Source organism: Dendronephthya gigantea, unplaced genomic scaffold (genome assembly GCF_004324835.1).
Source record: "Dendronephthya gigantea isolate DGI-Jeju-01 unplaced genomic scaffold, DenGig_1.0 000077F, whole genome shotgun sequence".
Taxonomy (NCBI): domain Eukaryota; kingdom Metazoa; phylum Cnidaria; class Anthozoa; order Malacalcyonacea; family Nephtheidae; genus Dendronephthya; species Dendronephthya gigantea.
Genome location: NW_021163087.1, coordinates 135,200 through 156,398, shown reverse-complemented (window position 1 = coordinate 156,398; position 21,199 = coordinate 135,200). Strand labels below are relative to the sequence as shown.

General features: G+C 36.1%; 2 protein-coding genes and 1 long non-coding RNA gene across 3 annotated transcripts; 2 read left to right on the top strand and 1 right to left on the bottom strand.

The window, feature by feature from the left end:
* Positions 1–3,399: 3,399 nt before the first annotated feature.
* On the top strand, positions 3,400–8,522 carry LOC114532075 (microfibril-associated glycoprotein 4-like). The gene is made up of 3 exons (XM_028553666.1): positions 3,400–3,720; positions 4,173–4,559; positions 7,772–8,522. Exons 1-3 carry the CDS (start codon positions 3,495–3,497, stop codon positions 8,029–8,031), a joined length of 873 nt encoding a protein of 290 aa, XP_028409467.1. The 5' UTR covers positions 3,400–3,494; the 3' UTR covers positions 8,032–8,522.
* On the bottom strand, positions 5,400–7,383 carry LOC114532077. Its single transcript, XR_003687921.1, has 2 exons — positions 7,115–7,383; positions 5,400–5,651 (listed from the first exon to the last, which is right to left on the bottom strand). It is a non-coding gene; the product is annotated as an uncharacterized LOC114532077 (long non-coding RNA).
* A 6,703-nt stretch (positions 8,523–15,225) lies between the features above and the next one.
* On the top strand, positions 15,226–18,423 carry LOC114532071 (microfibril-associated glycoprotein 4-like). The gene is made up of 5 exons (XM_028553662.1): positions 15,226–15,353; positions 15,691–15,914; positions 16,270–16,279; positions 16,914–17,303; positions 17,878–18,423. The coding sequence occupies exons 1-5, from the start codon at positions 15,263–15,265 to the stop codon at positions 18,126–18,128; spliced, it is 966 nt and encodes a 321-aa protein (XP_028409463.1). The 5' UTR covers positions 15,226–15,262; the 3' UTR covers positions 18,129–18,423.
* Positions 18,424–21,199: the final 2,776 nt, after the last annotated feature.

Here is a 21,199-nt window from a genome sequence, read left to right as displayed (position 1 = left end):
CCGCTATATGTCTATTTTAAAGAGTGAATTAGGGCTGTTCACATGATCCCTCAGCCGAGATTAACGAAACATTAATTAAACCACTTCAGGTTATTGTAATGGGGCTATGACTTGATCCTAGTTGTCGTGTAGTTAACCTAATATTTCCATATGCTTATTTCATAAAGCCATATTTTAATATCTCAAAATCATCTCACACTTTGCAAATCTCAGGTAACATGCAATGCTCAAGTGAACAGCAGCCCCGAAACAAAGTGTAGTGTAAATGGACTGGGACCGGTTCTTCGAAAGCTGTTTAGTTTAAAAGGTGGATAAGCTAAATATGGAAAGCAAAATTATTTATTTATTGAACAACTGAGCGGAAACATTTCGATGTAAATAGTTTAATTTTCAATGAAAGTACATATTTAATGCATAAGATACAAGTTCAGCAATACCCAAGATCTATAATTTTTGTAATTTGAGTATTTGTAAACTTTTGTGTATCCATCTTTTGAGCTAAAAGCCTTTCGAACAACCTGCCCCTGGTTGACAATGCTATATGCATGCATGTAGGCAGATAACGCAGGTATACTACAGGAGATTTGGTTGAATAGCAAGAAGCGTGAAGAAGTGTTGGTACTTGAGACGAAGGCCATGCAAGGCCAAACTTATGTATTATGACCGGATCCAAAGTTGACAATGTAAAGCTCTTTAATTAAGTCCGGTCCTTTCCCGGCCAAATTCCAACTTTTCATGTGCCGAACTAAATGCAAATAAACTTCAACAAAGCTTCAGCTCATTAACGTTAAGTTACATATTAGATTACACGATAAGTTGTATGCAATTATCATTCTGACGAATGCCAAAGAGGGCCTATGCCACAATCTTTATTCAGTTTTGTTCAGGTTGGAATTTAAAGTGCACGTTTGTAGTGTGTTCATACGTTCACATACGCCAAAGTACGAATCGTATACGACGAATTGCATAGTGTAAATAAATGGGTCCTTAAGATCCGGATCATCAAAGTTAAGGTTTCTTCACACGATCAAATTTTGTCGATCTAATGGCACTTTTTGAAAGATGTTTTATGTTACTTGCAATGTATATGGGCAGCAAATCAACTAAAGCGATGATTACAGTACTGATTTATCAATAACAAACTACATTCCATACGTCAGAGGTGAATTGGATCTGACAAAGGTGGATCGTGTGAACGGACCTTTAAAGTTTGAGGTCTCAAGCTCTGGTCAATTCATGCCAAAGCGTTGTGCATGGGAAAGTGAACTTTGCTCTTTTCTGGTTTTCTTCGACTTTAAAAGTTTCGTTTGCGTTACCTTAATGTCTCTTAAAGTATGAAGTAAGAGACTTATGACTGCTCACATGCTCCCGCTTAACCGAGATTTATTAACTGAGATTTGATTTGAGACTGTATAATATCAATATGTAACTCAGTCGAGAATACACGTATACTTCACACGTAAACGCACTTCTTGGTGTATTCAACCAAATCTTCTCCAGTATGACCAACCAGCCCTTTTACCAGCGTGAGATGATTTTGAGATATTAAAATTATATATCTTTATGAAACAAAAGAAGCACATGCATGGCATTATTAGGATAACTACACGACTATAGGATCATGTTATAGCCTGATTTCAATATTAACCTCAAGCCGTTTTACGCTTCGTTAAATCTCGGCAGAGGATCAAGACATGGATAAAGACATGGATCAAGACATGTCAATATGTAAAACTTTATTCTTTTAAATGCACATATAGAAAACCCAGACGGGAATTTGAAAGTGAAAGAAGAATACCAGAGGAGAGAAATCTTATGCACATTTCTTTGGCGTAATTCAACCAAAGCTTGACTAATTTAATCTCAATGTTAATGTCCACTTAAACTCGCCGGAATCAGAATTTCAGTCGTCGAAATTTACATGCCAAACATAATGTTAATAGACCTTTCCCCTTTTCGCTTTTAGCCATAGAAGCGATTTAGCCATCAGAAGCGATTTAGCTTTAAAAAAACAAAAATTATCGGCAAGGTTTTCTTACAAGCAAATCGCTTCTAAGCAGAGCGATATCGCTACTCAAAGTCGCTTGATAATCCAGTACTGTCTCGCATTGTGCGCTTGAAGAAGAAAGGTCTATTAGCTAGTGTATTTGTTTAAACGAATGCTTATAATTTATTTGCATTCGGTTCGGCACATGAAAAGTTCACTGTTTGGAAAGGGCGCGACTTGATTAAAGAACTTTACATTGTCAACTTTGGATCCGGTCATAATACATAAGTTTGGCCTTGCATGGCCTTCGTCTCAAGTACCAACACTTCTTCACGCTTCTTAGTATTCAACCAAATCTCCTGTAGTATACGTGCGTTATCTAGTTGCATGCATGCATACAGATTTGTCAACAGGGGCCGGTTGTTTGAAAGGCGTTTAGCTCAAACGGTGGATAAACCAAAGTTTAGACTTTAGTCTTGTCCTTCGTCTCAAGTACCAACACTTCTTCACGCTCTTGGTATTTAACCATATATCCTCTTAGCGCACGTTTTGAAGCTAGCATGGTCAACGGGCCTGTCCTTTTACCACGAGATATATTCAACTCACATTCCAGAATCGTCAATTGAATTGCGTTTTGTTTTACGTTTGCGCGATGTCTTCGTTTGCCAGGGAAAAATTCACTGTAGTCTCTGCTTATAGTACAGGGCAGGCTACATCACTACCAACATCATGCTATTTACTCATTTCAATACCTCAAACTGTTTTTACGCTTCCTTAAATAAGAGATTTATGTGAACAGTGATCCCTTAAATCATACTTTGAAAGAGACAATCTAGATAATGCAAATGAGACTTAAAATATCAGGGGTAAAAGAAGTGCAAAGTTAACTTTCCCATGCACACAAATTTGGTAGAAATGAACCATGCAGTGTTTGACTTTGTCAATCTTGATGCCCACTAAGTTCGTTTCAGGCATCCGGTGAATTTACATGTGCCTGTACATGTGTATTGCTGTTGCAGGATCAGTCTTTGTTTGTTAGAGAGTAAATAAACGGTAAATCTGCGCGTAGATAATTAACAAGTGGTTTTGATGGGAAGATAAAAGCAATGTTCCCATGCTCGTTTAAAAAGAATGCATGCAACGTGTGATCTAAGATCTGAATAATATTGTTTTTTGCACAGGCTGCGAAAGGTCATTAAGTAAGAGGCAAATATAATATAAATTATTCGCGCTCGGCATTTTAGCACGAATATATAAATATTTGCCTTCCACCCCACCACTTAACGATTTTCAGCGGCCTCTGCTTCTTTGTTTAGTTCATACTTTGAAAATGACATGCAGGAAACGCGAACCAGACCTCAAAAGAGCCCGGAAAGCCAAATGACAACAAAGTTTACGTCGTCATGCACATAGCTCTTGTATAAATTAACCAGAGCTTAACTCTGTTCTCAGTCAGATCAAGTTGATTTCTACTTGGGCGGTTAATTGTGAATTTCGAGACCTGATAATGTTGAGAATTCCTCTGGTGGTGATTTTGTTCCAGATTGTTCTCCAAACTGGCTGCACAGGAGCGCATTGCTGTGATGAAATCAAATCTGATATCGAGAATCTTAACCTCGCTCAGGACATATTGTGTTCAAAACACGATCCTCGCTATGAATCATGCTGTGGTAACATAAAACGCGACATTCAGAAGTTAAAACAAGCGCATGGAATTATGTGTGAAAAAAAAGGTAACATCATCATGCGAGTTAGTTATGTTTTACTACGCATCAAATGTGGTATAACAACTGCCTAAAATAGACAAAACACTTCTCGACGTCTCGCCCTGAGGGCCTTCGTCAGGAGAGTTAGTTACGAAGGCCCCCAGGTCGAAACGTCGAGAAATGTTTTGTCTATTTTACGCAGTTGCTATACCACATTTGATGCCAAGTTGTTTGAGGACGCTGCCACGCTGCGCCCTGGTTATATTGGAGCGTATGCTTTACTAAAATTAGTAGCAATAGTACAGGGTTACCAGGTTGTTACCGACGGAAAAATATATCCTAAGAACTGCATGGCTTAAATGAAAGAACAAAACTCCTATGCGAAAGAATATATTGTCATTCGCATTCCCGCGTATAAATTGCTCAACTACCGGAAAAACTTTAATATTTTGATATTTCATATTTTTCCGTTTGTGCAGTTATTGTCAAAAAAAGTTGTGCTGATCTCTATAAATCAGGAGTGAAAGAAGACGGTGTTTATACGATTGATCCCGATGGCCTCGGATCGTTCAACGTCAGTTGTGATATGACAACAGACGGGGGTGGCTGGACCGTGTTTCAAAGAAGACAAGATGGAAGCCAAGATTTCTACCTGGGATGGTCAGACTATAAAGCAGGCTTTGGTGATCTTAACGACGAGTTCTGGTTGGGTCTTGATAAAATACACCGTTTAACGAAATCTGGCCAAAATGTTTTAAGGGTTGATTTGATGGATTTCAATGGCGCTAAAGCTTATGCCAAATATGCAGAGTTTAGTGTGGCTGATGAATCAGACAAATACAGATTGAACACTGGAGGTTACTCAGGTAAACCATACGCATGCGTTGTGCCTGAATTTAGATTCTCATCTGTTTAACTTATTCGAACACGCTCGTGGCACAAAGATTTTATTCATGTCTTTAGTTTCCGTAAAGATATCATGAGCATGCGCCTTAAATTGCGCTACTTATTAAATGCATAAAAATGATTAATTATGATTAATTATGATTAATTATAATTAGATTAGTATAAATAAGTATTAATTATGATAATTAGTATTTAAGAGGAGATTTTTTAGAAAATCGCGTATTTTTGCACAAAATCGCTCAAAACTTAGCAACCAGGCCTTCGCTAAAATATGCTTTACAGCCATTTTGAATTTACAAGTTTGGTAAAGTTTTCGTGTTGAGTGACAGCTGTTTTACTAACTTTTGGGGAATTTCAAAAGACGAAAAGCTCCTTGAAACAAAGAAGAACAACAGGTGAGTGTTCGTTCCATTGTTTTGGTATATTGAATGATATAATTTTCCATGCGTACATTTTTATTAGTGCGAAGGAGTGACACACAGTCACAGTCACACACTAATGTGTAATTGACAGTGTAAACATATTGAAATATACTGATTTTAGTGGTTTAGAATTAATCTTGTGATAAAATAAAAATCTCAAATGTCAACGTTTTTATTTCTAGGTATCCAACACATCTTGGAAAATATGAACAATAGTTTCAGATACGGACATGCCAGTAAACTCGCATTTGCGTTGGAGATGGTGGATAGTTAATAGTTATGTACATAGTAGCTTGAAGATCAGTTTATCTTTATCACAACAATAATAAAAAAGACCGTAAATAATTTATTCAAGAAACAACACAAAGAAAGGGAAAGTCAAACTATTTTGATTTATTTCAAAAACAACTGCCCTCTCTACTTTATTAACAATGAATTCCTTGTGTGGTGGGTACATAATATGGGACATGTAGGTGGGACAATCATGCGACAATTCATTCCAAAATTATACAGCTGTAAGTATAGGTAATATAAAATTGTAATGTGACTTTGTTGTTAAAATATTATATCATTAATTGCAATAAATAGTGTTTTTGCAATCTTGTGTTGTTTCCACTGTTTTTTCAAAGCCTGCAATAAAAAGTAATAGATATGTCAAATATGTGGCAATGGCAAATTCCTCTATAAGAGATTTATCAAGACAAGTCTGGAGTTAACAAGAAAGGGCTTAAGGGCATGTAGGATGTAGCATCCAGGGCCTGATTTGCACAAACTTCCAGATCTGCAACATGTGTTCAACCAGGATAAATAAAACCCTATACAATCACCATAGAAATATAAAATGGGCTGAAAGCCAATTGTTTGCACAGCTTACAGTATACATTTCATTTTATATCCAAAAATCAGATAGCAACACTGGGCTATTCAAGTAAATACATGTTGTGTATACAGCAAATCTGTTTCGTGTTGAAACAAATTGTAATTTTGTCTCCTCATTGAATATAGGCTAGTAATCACCTTGCCTTTAGTCAGTAATTTTAGGATTTTACCATTTGTAATAATATTTAAGTGAATAATATTTGTCAAAATATTGGGCAATTGGAGAAAGATACATTGTAAAGATACATGCTGGACTGTACAATAAATACAGGTAGAGAATATCACACAAATCTGGTTCATTTTAAATAGTCGAAAAATGCTCCACGGCGTACCACTCCAATTTTAATTAAATGATGGTTTTTGTAAACTAGCATACCTAGGGCAAATCATGAAATACGCCTTAGGTTGATCGGAAATGGTTCTCAGTTGATATTTAATCATTTAACTTAAGGTGAAGGTTCCCTCCATATTGGCCAAATCATGGCTTATAGAAAACCTGTGGATTTTGGGAACAAAACATGTTCAAACCATCTAAAATCATCATAGAAGTGTAAAATAGGTCGAGAGCCATGTTTGCACAGCTTGTAATATGGCGCTTCGCGTTATATTCAATAAACAGATAGTAATGCTGGACTGTACAAAAAATACAGGTTGAAAATACACAAATCTGGTTCATTTTAAAAAGTCGAAAAATGCTCCACGGCGTACCACTCCAATTTTAATTAAATGATGCTTTTTGTAAACTAGCATACCTAGGGCAAATCATGAAATATGCCTTAGGTTGATCGGAAACAGTTCTATAGTAATTTACAAGTGGTGAACAACAGTTTTACAACAGACTTATGTATTCATTTTATACTCAATTACACAAAAATATTAATAACTTTTTAGATAAATTTCATGCCTAGATTTTGGGACCAGGGCAATTGTTGTAACAAAATACATCTTAGTTAAACATTAGACGTTATAAATTATAATATGAACACTTAGCTTGAAAGATAAGAGCAAAATACGGATTATAGTGACTGCATTTTGTGAAAATTTAAAATTTGAATCGCTTCTAAATTTAAGCAAGATTTACTCCGAAATAACCAAGTTAAGTTTATATAAGATGCCTTAAATTAAAACTAGAATGTCTAAGGAATGTTGCAAGGTATGATTTATTGTTATCGATGGCAGTAAAATATGAAAAATCCGCAAAAATGCACGCCTACCTTCCATGCTTCTGTGAGAGCCGAATCCTTCCAACCCCTCTGTGTAACATTGCATTGCTTTTAACTCTTCAATTACTGTTGAATTCATCTTGTTTATCATTTTACACATCATTCCAATAGTATATTGACGATATTTAACAAAATTAAACGAAAGTCAACAGTTGACTATGTGAAAACACGCAGTAAAGTACTCACACGATATAAGAACCAGCCGCCATGTTACCACCCGATTCATTCGATTAAATCTTAATTTAGTTTTGAGCGCCCAATACGCGATTTTCAAATAAAACTCCTCTTAATAGCATTAATTATTTATGTTGTATTTATTGTCATGAGAAACTAAAGTGAGCACATTTGCCTGTTAGTATAAAATGGAAAAAAGTTATTCCACTATTTTCATTATATCCCATAATGTCCGTGCCATAATGTCCCATAATCCCATAATGTACCATTGTGAAGTGGAAGAAGTTTAAGAAAGAAAATAATTTGTCATTTTGAAAGAAAATAATTTTCCCCCGTTTGCTATTGAAATACCTATTGGAAATAGTTCATGATAATTTATTTTTTCAAGGCTGAATTTAACGGCGTAAAACGATTCCGGATAAAAATACCCAGAGAATGTTATTTACCGTGGAATTTTTTTTATATTCTTCAAAGGTAACGCAGGTGACTCTCTTGCGTATCAGAATCAAATGCAGTTCACTACAAAGGACAGTGACAATGATGCTTGGAAAAGCAATTGCGCTTCGTATTATGAAGGAGCTTGGTGGTACAAAGCCTGTCATGCATCCAACCTCAATGGGAAGTATCTGAGTTCAGGACAGGTTTCTACTCAAGGAATAACCTGGTACAATTGGAAAAATTCATACTACACTCTGAAAAAGACGGAGATGAAAATTCGTCCCAACACCTTTTAAAATAAAAACGAGCTTCTAGAGGACTAAAAACATTTACGCCAGACACATTTCACCCGTTCAACGAAAAATGTAAATTTATTATTGTTTTTTCCTCACAATTTCAGTCTGCAACACACGCTCCAAAGTAACTCTTGTAGTTATGTTTAAATTGAATGATAAATTAATTAAAATGTACATAGGTGGATTTCACTCAAGATTAATACATAGAGAAACACTTGGTGGTCAACTTCACAAATATTGCCGAATTATGCCTTGTGGAAGTGAGCAAATTTCGTTAAATTGCACATAACATCTACTCAACATTAGGTTAAAACCTACAATGAATGTTTTATTTGATTTGATAAATATTTTCCATCTGGAGTTCACCACCAAGTGCTAAATTTGTCACGTGACTGAAACCCAGCTATTAGACGTTTTACTGTTTATATTACACTGTTTTATCTCCGAGTACCAGTAATTGAATATGTTCATTTAATAAAATTCATTTTAAAGCCTTTTCAATGCTCGCGCATGGAATTTTTGTGCAGCGCATGCGCATACGTTTGTAAAATCGTATTTGATCAATCAAAAAGATAAGAGATGCCTTTTTTATGCTTCTAATAGCAAAATGTTTAATACTGAATAGGTTTTATTTATTCTAGTTCAGCTCCGAAGCAAACATATTTAGAACTGAATAACACCAATTCCGTCTTTCTAAAGTTAAAACCTAGTTAATTAACGTGTTTACAAAATTCCTCTATTTTGCATCATTGGGTGTGTCTGGTCTGGGTAAATAATGCTTTAAGACTCTTACAAGGCTTTTTTCACTCAGAGCAAGTTTGCTTGCAATATGGCATGAACATATTTTCATATTTTATAAAATTAAAGAAAAAAATTGTATAGTGGACCACCATAATCAAGTAAATGCAGGCCGGCCAGCGGTGAGGTGTGTGGGTTCATGCGGTTCAGTTTTTCAGTGCATTATTCAGACCAGTGTCACTTGTATCATGCAACAACTGAAAAAGAATGTAATGGCGTTCAAAAGTTGGTGTTCTTCATCGCGTTGGAGAACACATTTACGCGTCTTTTTAAGCTTCTAAAATGCGATGTGCATAAAGCAAGAGTCTCTACGAACCATCTTGGAAAATTTGATCTGTAAGGTACCTAATATGCCTGGAGTATATAAATACTTTCTTATTCAATTTCAATCGTGAAAATATTCTTTCGCGGCGGGAGCATATTTGGGCATCTCGAGTTGCCCTTAAATTTTCAGTGTTTAAAGATCGATAAAATTGATGATGTTTTGGACTTCGACAAAGTAAAACAAAGAGCAAATCTGAATGATTCTGCCATCAATTCTTAGGCGCGACGCCATATTGAATTTCCAATTAGTGCTATATAAGGCTAAGTCACGCATGCTTGGCGGCCATTTTGGCCTGCATTTCTGGCCATGATTTTAATTTATGCCTTTAACGAAGCAAAGACATAATTTATTCTATCGTAAAATGGATGATATCATAGATATTATATCTATGGACGAGATACAAGTTATTATTCATTCCTTTAACAGTATCATTCGTATATTTACTTGCGGATTACCAGTTATTTAATCTCGGGAAAACGAAGACATCTTGAAAATGTAAAACAAAACACATTTATTCAAGTGGTTGTTATCGCACAATATCTTCACATTTTTTTTTATTTAATACTCGTCCAATGTGCAATAAATAGTGTGCTAAGGTAGGTTCCAGACCTGTTTTTCGAAAAATATTCTTGCACTTCGTGAGAGTTGTCTCTTCTCAGCTTCCTCTGTCCTCACGAGGTCGATCCCTCGTGTAGTTCGTCTTTTAAACACTCTCCTCCAAAAATTTTTGGCACCGGTGCTGAGAGTTTACTGTATGTGTAATGTGGAGAGGCGCGGACGTTTCGGACGTACACATGTTTGTGAGATGCAAACAGAATACGTGGTCCGTCTGAAACGTCCCCGCCTCTCCTAGCCACCTATGACTATAGCAACTGGTTCAACCTTTATATCTTCCACGAATGAAAAGACATCGACGGAAATCAGGCTGCCAGGACGCTCTCTCCAGCTGTACAATCATAGGCAGCCCAGTTATTGATGCTCTTACTTTCAAAATGAATCTCAAAAAGAATTCGCGTGTGGATTTTATCACGGTTGAGTGTGACGCTCGCGAAAGCGTTTGCCATCACGATTCACTTAAAATCAAAAGCATTAATAACTGGGCTGCCTATAGTGCTTTTATGCTATTTCAATCTTTGGGAAGTCGTGATACACTTGCACAAACCCAGGCTCTCGTATGAGCCTATAGCTTAGAAACCATAATTTAAAGACGAGTCGACGACTTCGACTTTAGGGACTAAGTTATTCAATTTAAATGGATCAATGTCGGTTTGCATCAGATCTTCTGGTAAACTGGATTTGAACTCTTTGCTGGTAATGAACGGATCATTCGTCTGAAACATATTGTTGGGAAAATGTCTCGAATTCAAAATATAGCTCTCTGTAGCAACATTTCTAGACCAGATATTTCCATACAATGTATTCATATTGTCTTGTGAAATTTGCCATTGACTTTCGGCGCTTGATAACGCAGTATCAAGCACGTTTCCTTCAAAATTACTGGACGTTTCTGGCAGTTTCACATCTGTATTTTGTTCATGTTTACAAATTCTCATGCCATCATCCATATGCAATTCGGGTTTTGTAAATAAATTTCCGTAAACAGATTCGATATTTTCATCATTTAGTCCTTCAGATCTTAGGAGCGATCCAATGTTATTTGATAAATCTGGCAATTGAGAGAAGTTGTCATCGGTCGTTTCATTTAATACAATACTTGAGACGAGATATTTTTCCAGCTCGTCATCTATTGCTAGCATACTTGAAGGAGTGTCTCCATTTTGAGTCCTGTTGCAGCTGTTGTTAGATATCTGCGTGTCCGTTTCCATCACCTCTGCTTTAATGTTCAATTTCAGTTGGTCCGGGGATCTCAAGGATTGTGATGAATCTTGCTCTTTATGTTGACCAAGTTTATCGTCTTGCGTAAGTTCACCAGATTCACCCTCTGAATCGGTTTCTGATAAAATTGTGAACATCTGTTTATTCTTTTCCTTTGACACCTCAATGCCACAAAGTAGAACTTCTGGAAGTTCAATATCCCTATCATCTTTCCTTCGCTCTTTAAAGAAATCTGGACAAAATGTTTCAGCGAAAGATGGAAGCTGGTTGCTTTCAAATTTATATTTAACCATTGTGCATTTTGGAATTTTATTTGTCGTCAACAGTTTGATTAACTTTTTACGGATTTTAAATATCTCATTTTCTTTCGAGTTTTGTTCGTTGTCGTGTTGTTTGATATTTTGCTCTACTAATTTTATTTCATGGTTTGTTTTGACATCTGGCCCAACATATTCACTCACAGAATGCACGGCGCTTCTTTCTGTTTTCAGATTTTCTTTACAAACACGAACGGGAGTCTCAGGTATAGTCTCCTTTATGAAATCCTTTAGTATTTCTTCTTTAAAATCACTTCCCGCTTCTTTCCTGATACTTTTAGAGTCAGATGGGAATAAGACGTTAGCAGGTGGTATTTCAAAGCGTTCTTGTTCGCTTCTGACCTGTTCTTTGTCATCGACAATAAACATTAAAGAGTCAATTGAGTTCTCTCTTGTTAAATTCTCGTCTGGCCGAGTACTAACTATAGAATTTGTCGCGTGTTCCGTTTCGCTACCTTTGTTGATTTTAGTGTAGCTATCTTCCATATTTTTAACAAATTCACCTTGTATTTGTTGAGTTGAAACGCTTTTGTTTTTTCGATTGGCAAAATCTATCGTTTGATTTTGGTCAGGTACGACCTGTTCATTTAAATATCCTTCTCGCAATGATTTTGTTTCCGTTTCTGACCAAGTTCCTTTAGAATTTAAAACAGAAAACCATCTCTCGGAATCACCGAGATCGCTTTCTTCCTTCACGACTCTATCAATCAAATTTTCAGTTGTAAAATTAAATTCAGGGGATTCGAGTGGAAAATCTGTCGCTGGTGAAACTTTCCAATCTTCGAGATCAAACGGTTTATAGTTTTCAGAGCCAACTCCAATTATGTCTTCGTCTCGAAGAAAATATCCATCCATACCGTAGCTTTAAAATGCTTTCGTATACATTCGAAACGCGTTTTACTTATAAAATTACATAAATCTAAGCAATGACTGGTATCTGACCTTTCAGTGACCTTCATCACGTGACCCAGATCTTAAGGCAATGCAACCTGCTTATAAAAAAATAACAAATATATAAAAGAAAGATTTTTAGGTATGAATTTTTTTCATAGTTCAAGCGAAATTTAGCGCCTTTGGTTCTTTTGATTCACTTTAATACAGAAAATTAAGTGAATTTCATAAATCAGGAGGGGGTGAACCCGCCGAGTCAATAGCTTTAAGGGGCTGTTTACATGAGCCCGGTTACCCGAGATTCAACGAAGCGTGAGATGATTTTGAGGTATTGAAATGAGCAGATAACATGATCCTGGCGGTCGTATAATCACCGCAACAATAGCATGTGCTTGTTTGGTTTCATAAAGACTTATTTTAATACCTCAAAGTCCTCTCACGATTCGTTGAATCTCGGGTAACCGAGCTCATGTAAACAGCCCCTAAAATAGATTCTTATATACAGCTTTAAAATAGATTATTGTCTAGATGGTTCTAGTTGACAGGTCCGAAACAAAAGTAAAATGTCGCTTAGCGCGAATATTATCGCTGGTGGAAAACCGACCTTACTCCGATATTAGGGAGCTTTAGCAGTGACTACGAGTACGACTACGAGTACGAGATTCGTCATTCTCGCGCGTTGTTTGCTTACGCCATCAGCCAACACTCGTAGTCGTTGGGCTTTCGAGTACGAGTTTTTTGATAAATTTCGTAGTCAAAAGCCCAACGACTACGAGTTTTGGCTGATGACGTAAGCAAACAACGCGCGAGAATGACGAATCTCGTACTCGTAGTCACTGCTAAAGCTCCCTATTATCACGGTGCATGACGACATGCCCTAAACTTCTTCGTCAAATATCTGCTGAATTTCAATGACACTGCATTTGATCAAATCATCGTACAGATGATCAAATATTTACGAATTTTATGTCGCAAATGTATTTTTCCTTGTGAATTAGTCACGGCATTTAAATGGTCGTGACCAAAGATCCAACGACAAACATTTCATATCAAAGAGATATAGGTCCTGATGGCCCAATTCTGTATATATACTTAAGGCTAGTTTCCACTCAGAAAAAATCTCCTTTGCAGTCGGGACAGACAGGAAGATTTCTTTTGTCGGGCGTTTATACAAAAGAAACTTTTCTGTCCTGTCCGATCCAAAGGAGAATTTTCCTGAGTGGAAACTAGCCTTTACGGCTGGTTTCCAGTCAGGAAAATTATCCTCCGGACCGATGAGACAGTATGGTTTCCGTTGTGCTTAAGACAATTAGTTATGGTTGAGAAGACATGGATAAAAGAAACTTTTTGTCCGACCGGTCGGAAAGAAAATTTTCCTGACTGGAAACCAGCGTTTACCTTGGGACATGTTGTTTTAGTATTTTAAATTAAAATATCTTAAATAGCTGTTTTATTTTAAATTAAAGCGTATTCTAACTGAATTTAAATAGCTTAAAATAGCTAATATTTGTGTGAATTAAATAAAAAATTAATTGCCATAATATTAATTGCCATAATTGTCATAACATTAAGTGCCATTAAATTTTTCTAGGTCGCACAAAGCTGCCGTAGGGTTTTTTTTAATACACATAGTTGTGATAACTTGTCACAATCAATCAAGACACAAAGTTAAAAAAGAATTTGCAATCTACAAAATGTTCATGCAAACAATAAGAAATCAACATAAAGTTTCTAAGCAGTTAAGAGATATTAATTCGATTCTATGAATTATGCAGTTAGCAATCCGTCACTAATTTCGATCCTTTGTGTATATACACAACTTAAGGCTAGTTTCCACTGAGGAAAAATCTCCTTTGGATCGGACAGGACAGAAAAGTTTCCTTTGTATAAACGCCGCCTGAGAACTCACCGACAAAAGAAATTTTCCTGTCTGTCCCGATCCAAAGGAGATTTTTCCTCAGTGAAAACTTGCCTTTAGAAGTTTTCATTAATGTGAATAAATCGAAATAAGGTAATATTCTGTTAGTTTATACTGCGCGTATAAAAACGTGCAAAGTTTGGTTTTCAGTCAGGAAAATTATCACCCGAAACGTATAGGACAGTATGGATTCTTTTGTGGTTAAGACAGTTTATAGTTTTGGTTTTGAGCAAAAGGATAAATGAAACTTTTCTGTCCGATACGGTCCGAAGGATAATTTTCCTTCGATTCTCTCGAATTCACTTGATCGTTATCATTTAGGACGGATTTAATTGCAAACCGCCAAGACTAGCTTTAAAATCGATTCTCGTAAGGTAGACGCGCACTTACTTCAGCTAGGACTCACTCAAATTATCATTGTGAAAAACATGTCATAAAAAATGAGTCTAGACTTCTTGGCCAAATATTCGCTGAACTTCACTTACACATCATTTAAGGCGATTAACTAAGGCATGCTGCATGATCATCAAATATTTACACAGACAAATTTTATTTGACGAATTTTATGTCGCAAATATATTTTTCTTGTCCATGAATGTGAAATTAGTCACGGAATTAAATGGATCGTGATTTCGTATTTTAAATTAGAATAGCTTAAATAGCCCAAATATTATATATTATATAAAAATTATGCAGTTATTAATCTGTCAACAATTTTGATTCCTTGTGTACAACGTAAATGTTTTTATCATAATTGCTTAATTGGTATCAAATCCAGTTTGTGAAGAAAAGCTAATTCGCTTAAATACTGTAACTAAAAAGGATTTTCAACTTTAACAACGGAAAAATTATTGAGCTTTTAAATCTTCCTATTTAAATATTATTTAAAGTATATAACTTAATTAATTTTTGGTTGGTGTACTGAGCGTATGAAATCGCGTAGTTGGAAAGTAGCTTTAATGTTGCAATTATACGTCAGCAGCGTCTTTCATAATTGATAATACGCAAACACCAACAACAGGTAATTAAATTACTGAGACATACACATTAGAGAGCGCATTCGTGCGAGCATATTCATTGCATCTTGAGGGAGAAGTAAAGAACTAAGCAGAAACAATTTTAACGTATCATCGACCAGTCCTCGAAATGTTGATTTTCCTCAGCATTTTATTGATGACTTTGTCAATGCTAGAAGCTCAACGTTGTGCTTCAAGACATTTCAAAAACGTCAGTGTTGGTAAGTGTGTAATTTGCTTTGTTTTATGCTTGGTTTCCATATAGTCGTGAACACGTCAATGTGGCTGATATGATATGAATAAACTTCACCGGAGACGAGCTTTACAAGCATATATTCACTGCGCTAAAACCTTTAAGATTCAAATAAACGTGGTCCCTTTTCTTCACAAATCATGCAGCGGGAGGAATCCTGGCCTTCCAAAATTGGTTGTTGTTTAACGAATAAAACACTGGCTTTTCAACTCAGAGGAAATTATTTTGAAATTTGCACTGTTTTTACAGTGTATGAATCAAATTATCATAGAAAATTGATTTTCTGAATTTTCTATTCTATGCAGGAAATGAAGCGTTGCGTCCATCAGAGTTGATTTCAAGTCACAATATCCACAGATTGGGAGAGTGTCATTTCCTGTGCATTGAGAAAGAAAATTGTTATGGTTACAACTACAGAGTGAGACCAAGCAGTGTTTATTCCGTAAACTGTCAACTTAGCAACCGCACAAAGAAGTGGAACAAAACAACGACTAAATATGGACCATGGGTTTACTACGAGGATGTTAAGGTAAGGTTAAGTTTTCGACTACTTCATGAAAAATAGCAATCCAGAGTGCGATTATCAATGCATTGAGGCGGATTTCCAATCAAAGCGAAATCGTTCGCTAGCGAAATATTCGCATATTTTCTTTCGAAATTTAACAGCATAAATGAATTTGTGCGACTTGACTGTTCTCAATTCAAAAGAAAATATGCAAATATTTCGCTAGCAATTAAATGATTTCGCTGTAAGTGGAAATCCGCCTTTAAAAGGCCTAGGCGATTGATCGCTCAGTGTACCATAATAGCTCTAATCATTTTCAATTATTTTGAAGTTTGAACAATAAATCCGAAATAGCTGATTTAATTTCTCTTTCATATAGGTCACAGAAGGTAAGAATGAAGAATCTCATTAACTATAATAGATGTGAGCGATGTATCCGTAGATATTCTTCTATAAAAGAAAAAATGCAACCATGATCATTAACAACAGCAGAAACACAATGAAATATCCACCAAAGGGAGAACCACCTCATAGGTCAAAATTACTGATTTTTTAAAAAAATACGCAACTATATTAAAACGAAGTCTATCAATATGACATTTATAGTACGCACCCAAGTGAGGTGAGAATTTTTAAATAACGTGGAAAACTCGTCCTACGGGATCGTTCTCCCACTGACTATTTCTCGTTCAACCAACCCTCCCCACGCTTATTTCTAGATCTATAACGGGATAGAAACATGGAAAATGTTCTCTATTTTTTAATTATTATTCATGCAGATATTGACGAATGTTTCCTCGGGACACACCTATGTCATGTGAATGCTATATGCAGCAACTTTATTAGGGCCCTAAGGTCGAAACGTTGAGACGTGCTTTAGGCAGTTGTTAACACTACCACATTTGATGCTAATTTTCAAAATCTTTACTCTTTTTGGAGTTTCTATTTTTATATATTGCAAAGCTTACATAGTTTCTGTACTTGTGTAAATGCATCCACTTTCATAATCATATGTTACACAAGTTTCAGCTACAAGTTGTCTCAACTTGTACCAGAACGGTAAGAGATCTGATGGAATTTACACAATCAATCCGGACGGTAAGAGTTCTTTTCAAGTCTGGTGTGATATGACAACCAATGGAGGAGGATGGACGGTGTTTCAAAGAAGACAAGATGCAAGTGTAGATTTTTTTCGTGGTTGGTCAGAATATAAAACAGGATTTGGTTCTTTAAACGGAAATTTTTGGCTTGGTTTGGAAAACATTTTTCGCATGACAAAAACTGGAAACAAGAATTTAAGAATCGACCTGACAGACTTTGATGACTCAACAGCTTTCGCTCTTTATTCCACATTTTCTTTGGCCTCTGAGTCTGAAGGTTATAAATTGAACATCGGAGGGTTTTCCTCGGAGAGTAAGTAAATTTTAGTACACTCTAAATGTCGAAGTGTCCAGCAAACACAATAAGTGTAAATACACACAATTTTGGTGTAACTCAGTATATTACATCCACAAAGTGCAAATATATATTTCATATATGAAAATTATTGCATTTTGCATAAAAATTATTTTATAGAAATGAAACCAAGGTTTATGTTGGTTTGTGCGCATTTCACTTGGGTGACACGATCTTTACTGCTCTTAGTTTTACTAATACGGTGCCGCACTTTAAACCCAGCTAATAAATTGGTGGGATTTTGTTTGGCTTACAAATTATAGAGAGCAAGCAAGCATGGAAGCGACGTTTTGACAACACGGACGTCACGCGTACTTTACAGCAAATTATTGCGTCAGCAGTCCGTGCTTGAAATCCAGAACCGGGCAGTGGACAGGATTTCACCACAGAGTAATTAGGTGGAAACAAAGAATAGGGGTCAATTAACATTAGGTTTGGCTCATGAGGGACGCTACTTTTCAGGAAGAAGACTAATTTGGCACTGGTTTCTTCTGGATACAGCTAGTTAATTCTCTTTTTTACATAATTTCAGGTAATGCTGGCGATTCTTTGACATCTACGCATAACGGAATGAAGTTCTCTACAAAGGATCGCGATAATGATCGGGATGGTGGTAGCTGTGCTGCGCATTGGAAAGGTGCTTGGTGGTATAACAGATGTCATAGTTCCCACCTCAACGGCAAATATCTCAATGCAGGTGACAGATCTTGGAGTGGCATCACCTGGGGCAACTGGAAAAGCGATACGAGATCTATGAAAAAAACTGAGATAAAAATCCGCTGACCTCAATTTTGAACTGTCATGGTTGCAACGTTTACTCAGTACTGAAACTACGCACTATATAATGTTCGTAATTAATTAAACATCTCAAACATATATCATAAATTCTTACTTCCTATGCAATCCTTTTAAAAAAGGATAATTTTATTTCCCTGTCGTTTTTTATCTTAGGCAGTGGAATAGTGGTATATAAAGCTAGCTAGTCTGTTGTAGTCAATGAAGAAAGGCATGGAAACACTCACACACAAAGTATCTTCAAGGAAATTGATTATTTCTAACCTATATATTTACCTTTCTCTGTCAGATGTGTCGAATATATTAATAATTTTGTAAACTAAATAGGCTAACATTAAGCTGTTTAAACCACTAAGGTATATAATTTATAATGATCTGTGCATAAAAAATTGATGATAAAATCACTAATTAGTTTCGTGTTGTCTATCCTTATGTAATGACAAAGGATCGAGTAAAGTACTGCGTACAGTGTCTGACGACGTTGCATCTAATAATTATGGTGTAACAAGGAGTTGACTCCTACTACAGATCAAAATTGCCTTCGCAATAGTGTATTTTTTAAAGTGTTTTTGAAAATCCGTAACCAATAACTCTGTACTCTTAATAACGCATTTTTAATTCAAAATTTATTCCACTAGATATCAAGTACCTAAAATTTCAAAAATACTTCGACATTTTGACCAATGGGTCTTCGTTAGAAAATTTAGTAAGAAAAGAAATTCGAGAGCATATGTTTGACGTCAAAACACGTGGTAAAATAAACCAACGTAAAACAAAAAATTCCAAAAAAGTTAGAATACCATACTGGACGTTGCCCTAGAGTTTTCACGCCTGAATTGCAGGCTAGACAACCAGCAAACAAGGAGGCCTGAGTTGGCGAAGGAACCATATTGCAATCTGTTTTGTTGTAAACAACATAATAGCATGTAATTCATATCTTTATTGACGGTGAACTGAAGTGAAATAAATGAAAGGTAGTTATTCATTTATAAGACGAAGAGTGCAAAGACTGTGAATGAGTCACATTTCTTTTTGTTCGCGGTTTCGATCAAAGATGGGACAAATAAGAAGCCCTGGATTCTTATATTTGAGACACAAATCACAATGATTACCAAAGGTAAAATATCTAGGAACAGACCTGATGTTATCGTTGTTGTAAACATGCAAACATACGGTGATCACCATATCTTACCCTTTCAGGTTCCCTGATATAAAGTAATCACTAATCAGTAAACCTCATTTGTAGCCAGTTTGTAAATCTAAAAAAATAGACTTTGTGAAATCGCCGAGTTGCCGACTCAATACTCGACGTAATAAGCCACATTTGTTGCAGAAGATATTCTTATATTAGTATATAGTACAGACATAACAAAACGGTACAGGACAGTAACTAGAACTAGAAGCATATGATTGGTAACCATTCGATCGGTGGTGCGAAACGGATGTACTATTGACCCAGAGGTCGGCAAAAAAGCCTGGGCTCAGGGCAATGGCGATTTTATTCATTTTATGTTAATGTACCGGTACATTGACTGTGTGTATTTTAAGGCCGGCGCACACTAGAGCTATGTGCTTAGCAAAAAGTCATTCGTGGCCATTAGCGTAAGCCAGTTGCTCTCGTGTGCGGACGACTTTTCCAGTGACTTTCGTCATTCGTGCCAAAAGTCGCCGGAAAAGTCGCCCGCACACGATTGCACCTGGCTTACGCCGATGGCCACGAATGACTTTTTGCTAAGCACATAGCTCTAGTGTGCGCCGGCCTTTATGTAACATTGAAGACCTCTATGTGTGGGCAAAATGCAAATGGCTTTTATGCCTCGCATATTTTTAGAGAATATTTTATTCTAATTAGGTCTCTATTATTTTACATTCGATAAACAAGATTTAACAATTATTCTCCAAATGTGAGGTAGTATCGCTGGATATACATCTGCATGGAGTCGAGGCGACTACGTCACACTCAGTTAAGAGTATCTTCTTTCAGTATTCTTTAAAAACGATTTAAGTTTACTCATGCTGATATTTTCTCCTGCACAAAATTTTTTAATTGTTCTACGACCACTGATAAAACCACGAGTGATTGACACGTTTGTATAAACGATCAAATACAAAATGTACTATAGTATAATGCGCGGTTCTAGGCCAAAACTACAATCATATTCCACAATAATTTTTATAGAATTATCATTCTGGTCATTTTCATTAACACAAACCATTGTCGATTTATTGACAATATGAAATAGTAATTTTGATTTTCAATATAAAACTTTTCAGTTTTACTTTGCCACGCTTGATTGGTGATTGGTTTAGCAAATAACAATAAACAATGAATGAAATCAAATAACACTGTCACGGTTCAAGAAGCAAAGACAGGCTTTAAGTTGCTGTAATTCTATTCCTTTTACAACAGTACAGTCGAGAAAATGTTTTTTTATAGTTTGGTAAGCGTAGTACATATACCAGAGGATTGACAGCAAAGTTGATGTGGAATATTCCAGAAGATACCTCATTCAAAACTTCAACAGTTAGATCATCACTAAACAATTTTTGAAACACTTTCATGTGAAAGAATATCGTCGAAGGCACAACACAAATCACTTGAATACACGCCACAATAATAATTGTTCTCAAAAATTGTTTTTCCTGCATAATTCGCGCCTGTTGCTGTCGATTTGTAATGTTCTCTAGAGCTAAATTTTTTGACTGTTTTTTTAACTTGTGGTACGTTAACCCGTACATCACACTTGCAAACAAAACTGGCAAAATCTGGGTAAGAATCCTTATGTGTGTGTCCACGTCAGTTACTATAGCAAACACAAAGTTTTTTATGGGAAATGCCGAACCAAAAAGCCAAACACAAGCCAACCACACGAACATCTTTTTTCCTTTCGTCAAAGCTCTATGTTTGAAAGGACACAGAACCAAGAAAAAGCGATCAAGCGAAATTGACGCTATTGTTAAAATGGATACATTCATGCAAGAGAAAACAACGAGGTGCCTCGGCCATTCCCATTGCCAGTTTTTGGGTATGCAACATTTTGTCGGAGTTATCAGGCAGA

What these genes read in the sequence shown, in the direction of transcription:
- LOC114532075 (XM_028553666.1), top strand. Translation starts at nt 3,495, where the DNA reads ATGTTGAGAATTCCTCTGGTGGTGATTTTGTTCCAGATTGTTCTCCAA. An exon ending in AATTATGTGTGAAAAAAAAG is followed by an intron (nt 3,721 to 4,172) that starts GTAACATCATCA and finishes CCGTTTGTGCAG; the next exon opens with TTATTGTCAAAAAAAGTTGT. An exon ending in GAACACTGGAGGTTACTCAG is followed by an intron (nt 4,560 to 7,771) that starts GTAAACCATACG and finishes TATTCTTCAAAG; the next exon opens with GTAACGCAGGTGACTCTCTT.
- LOC114532071 (XM_028553662.1), top strand. Translation starts at nt 15,263, where the DNA reads ATGTTGATTTTCCTCAGCATTTTATTGATGACTTTGTCAATGCTAGAA. An exon ending in TTTCAAAAACGTCAGTGTTG is followed by an intron (nt 15,354 to 15,690) that starts GTAAGTGTGTAA and finishes TATTCTATGCAG; the next exon opens with GAAATGAAGCGTTGCGTCCA. An exon ending in CGGAGGGTTTTCCTCGGAGA is followed by an intron (nt 17,304 to 17,877) that starts GTAAGTAAATTT and finishes ACATAATTTCAG; the next exon opens with GTAATGCTGGCGATTCTTTG.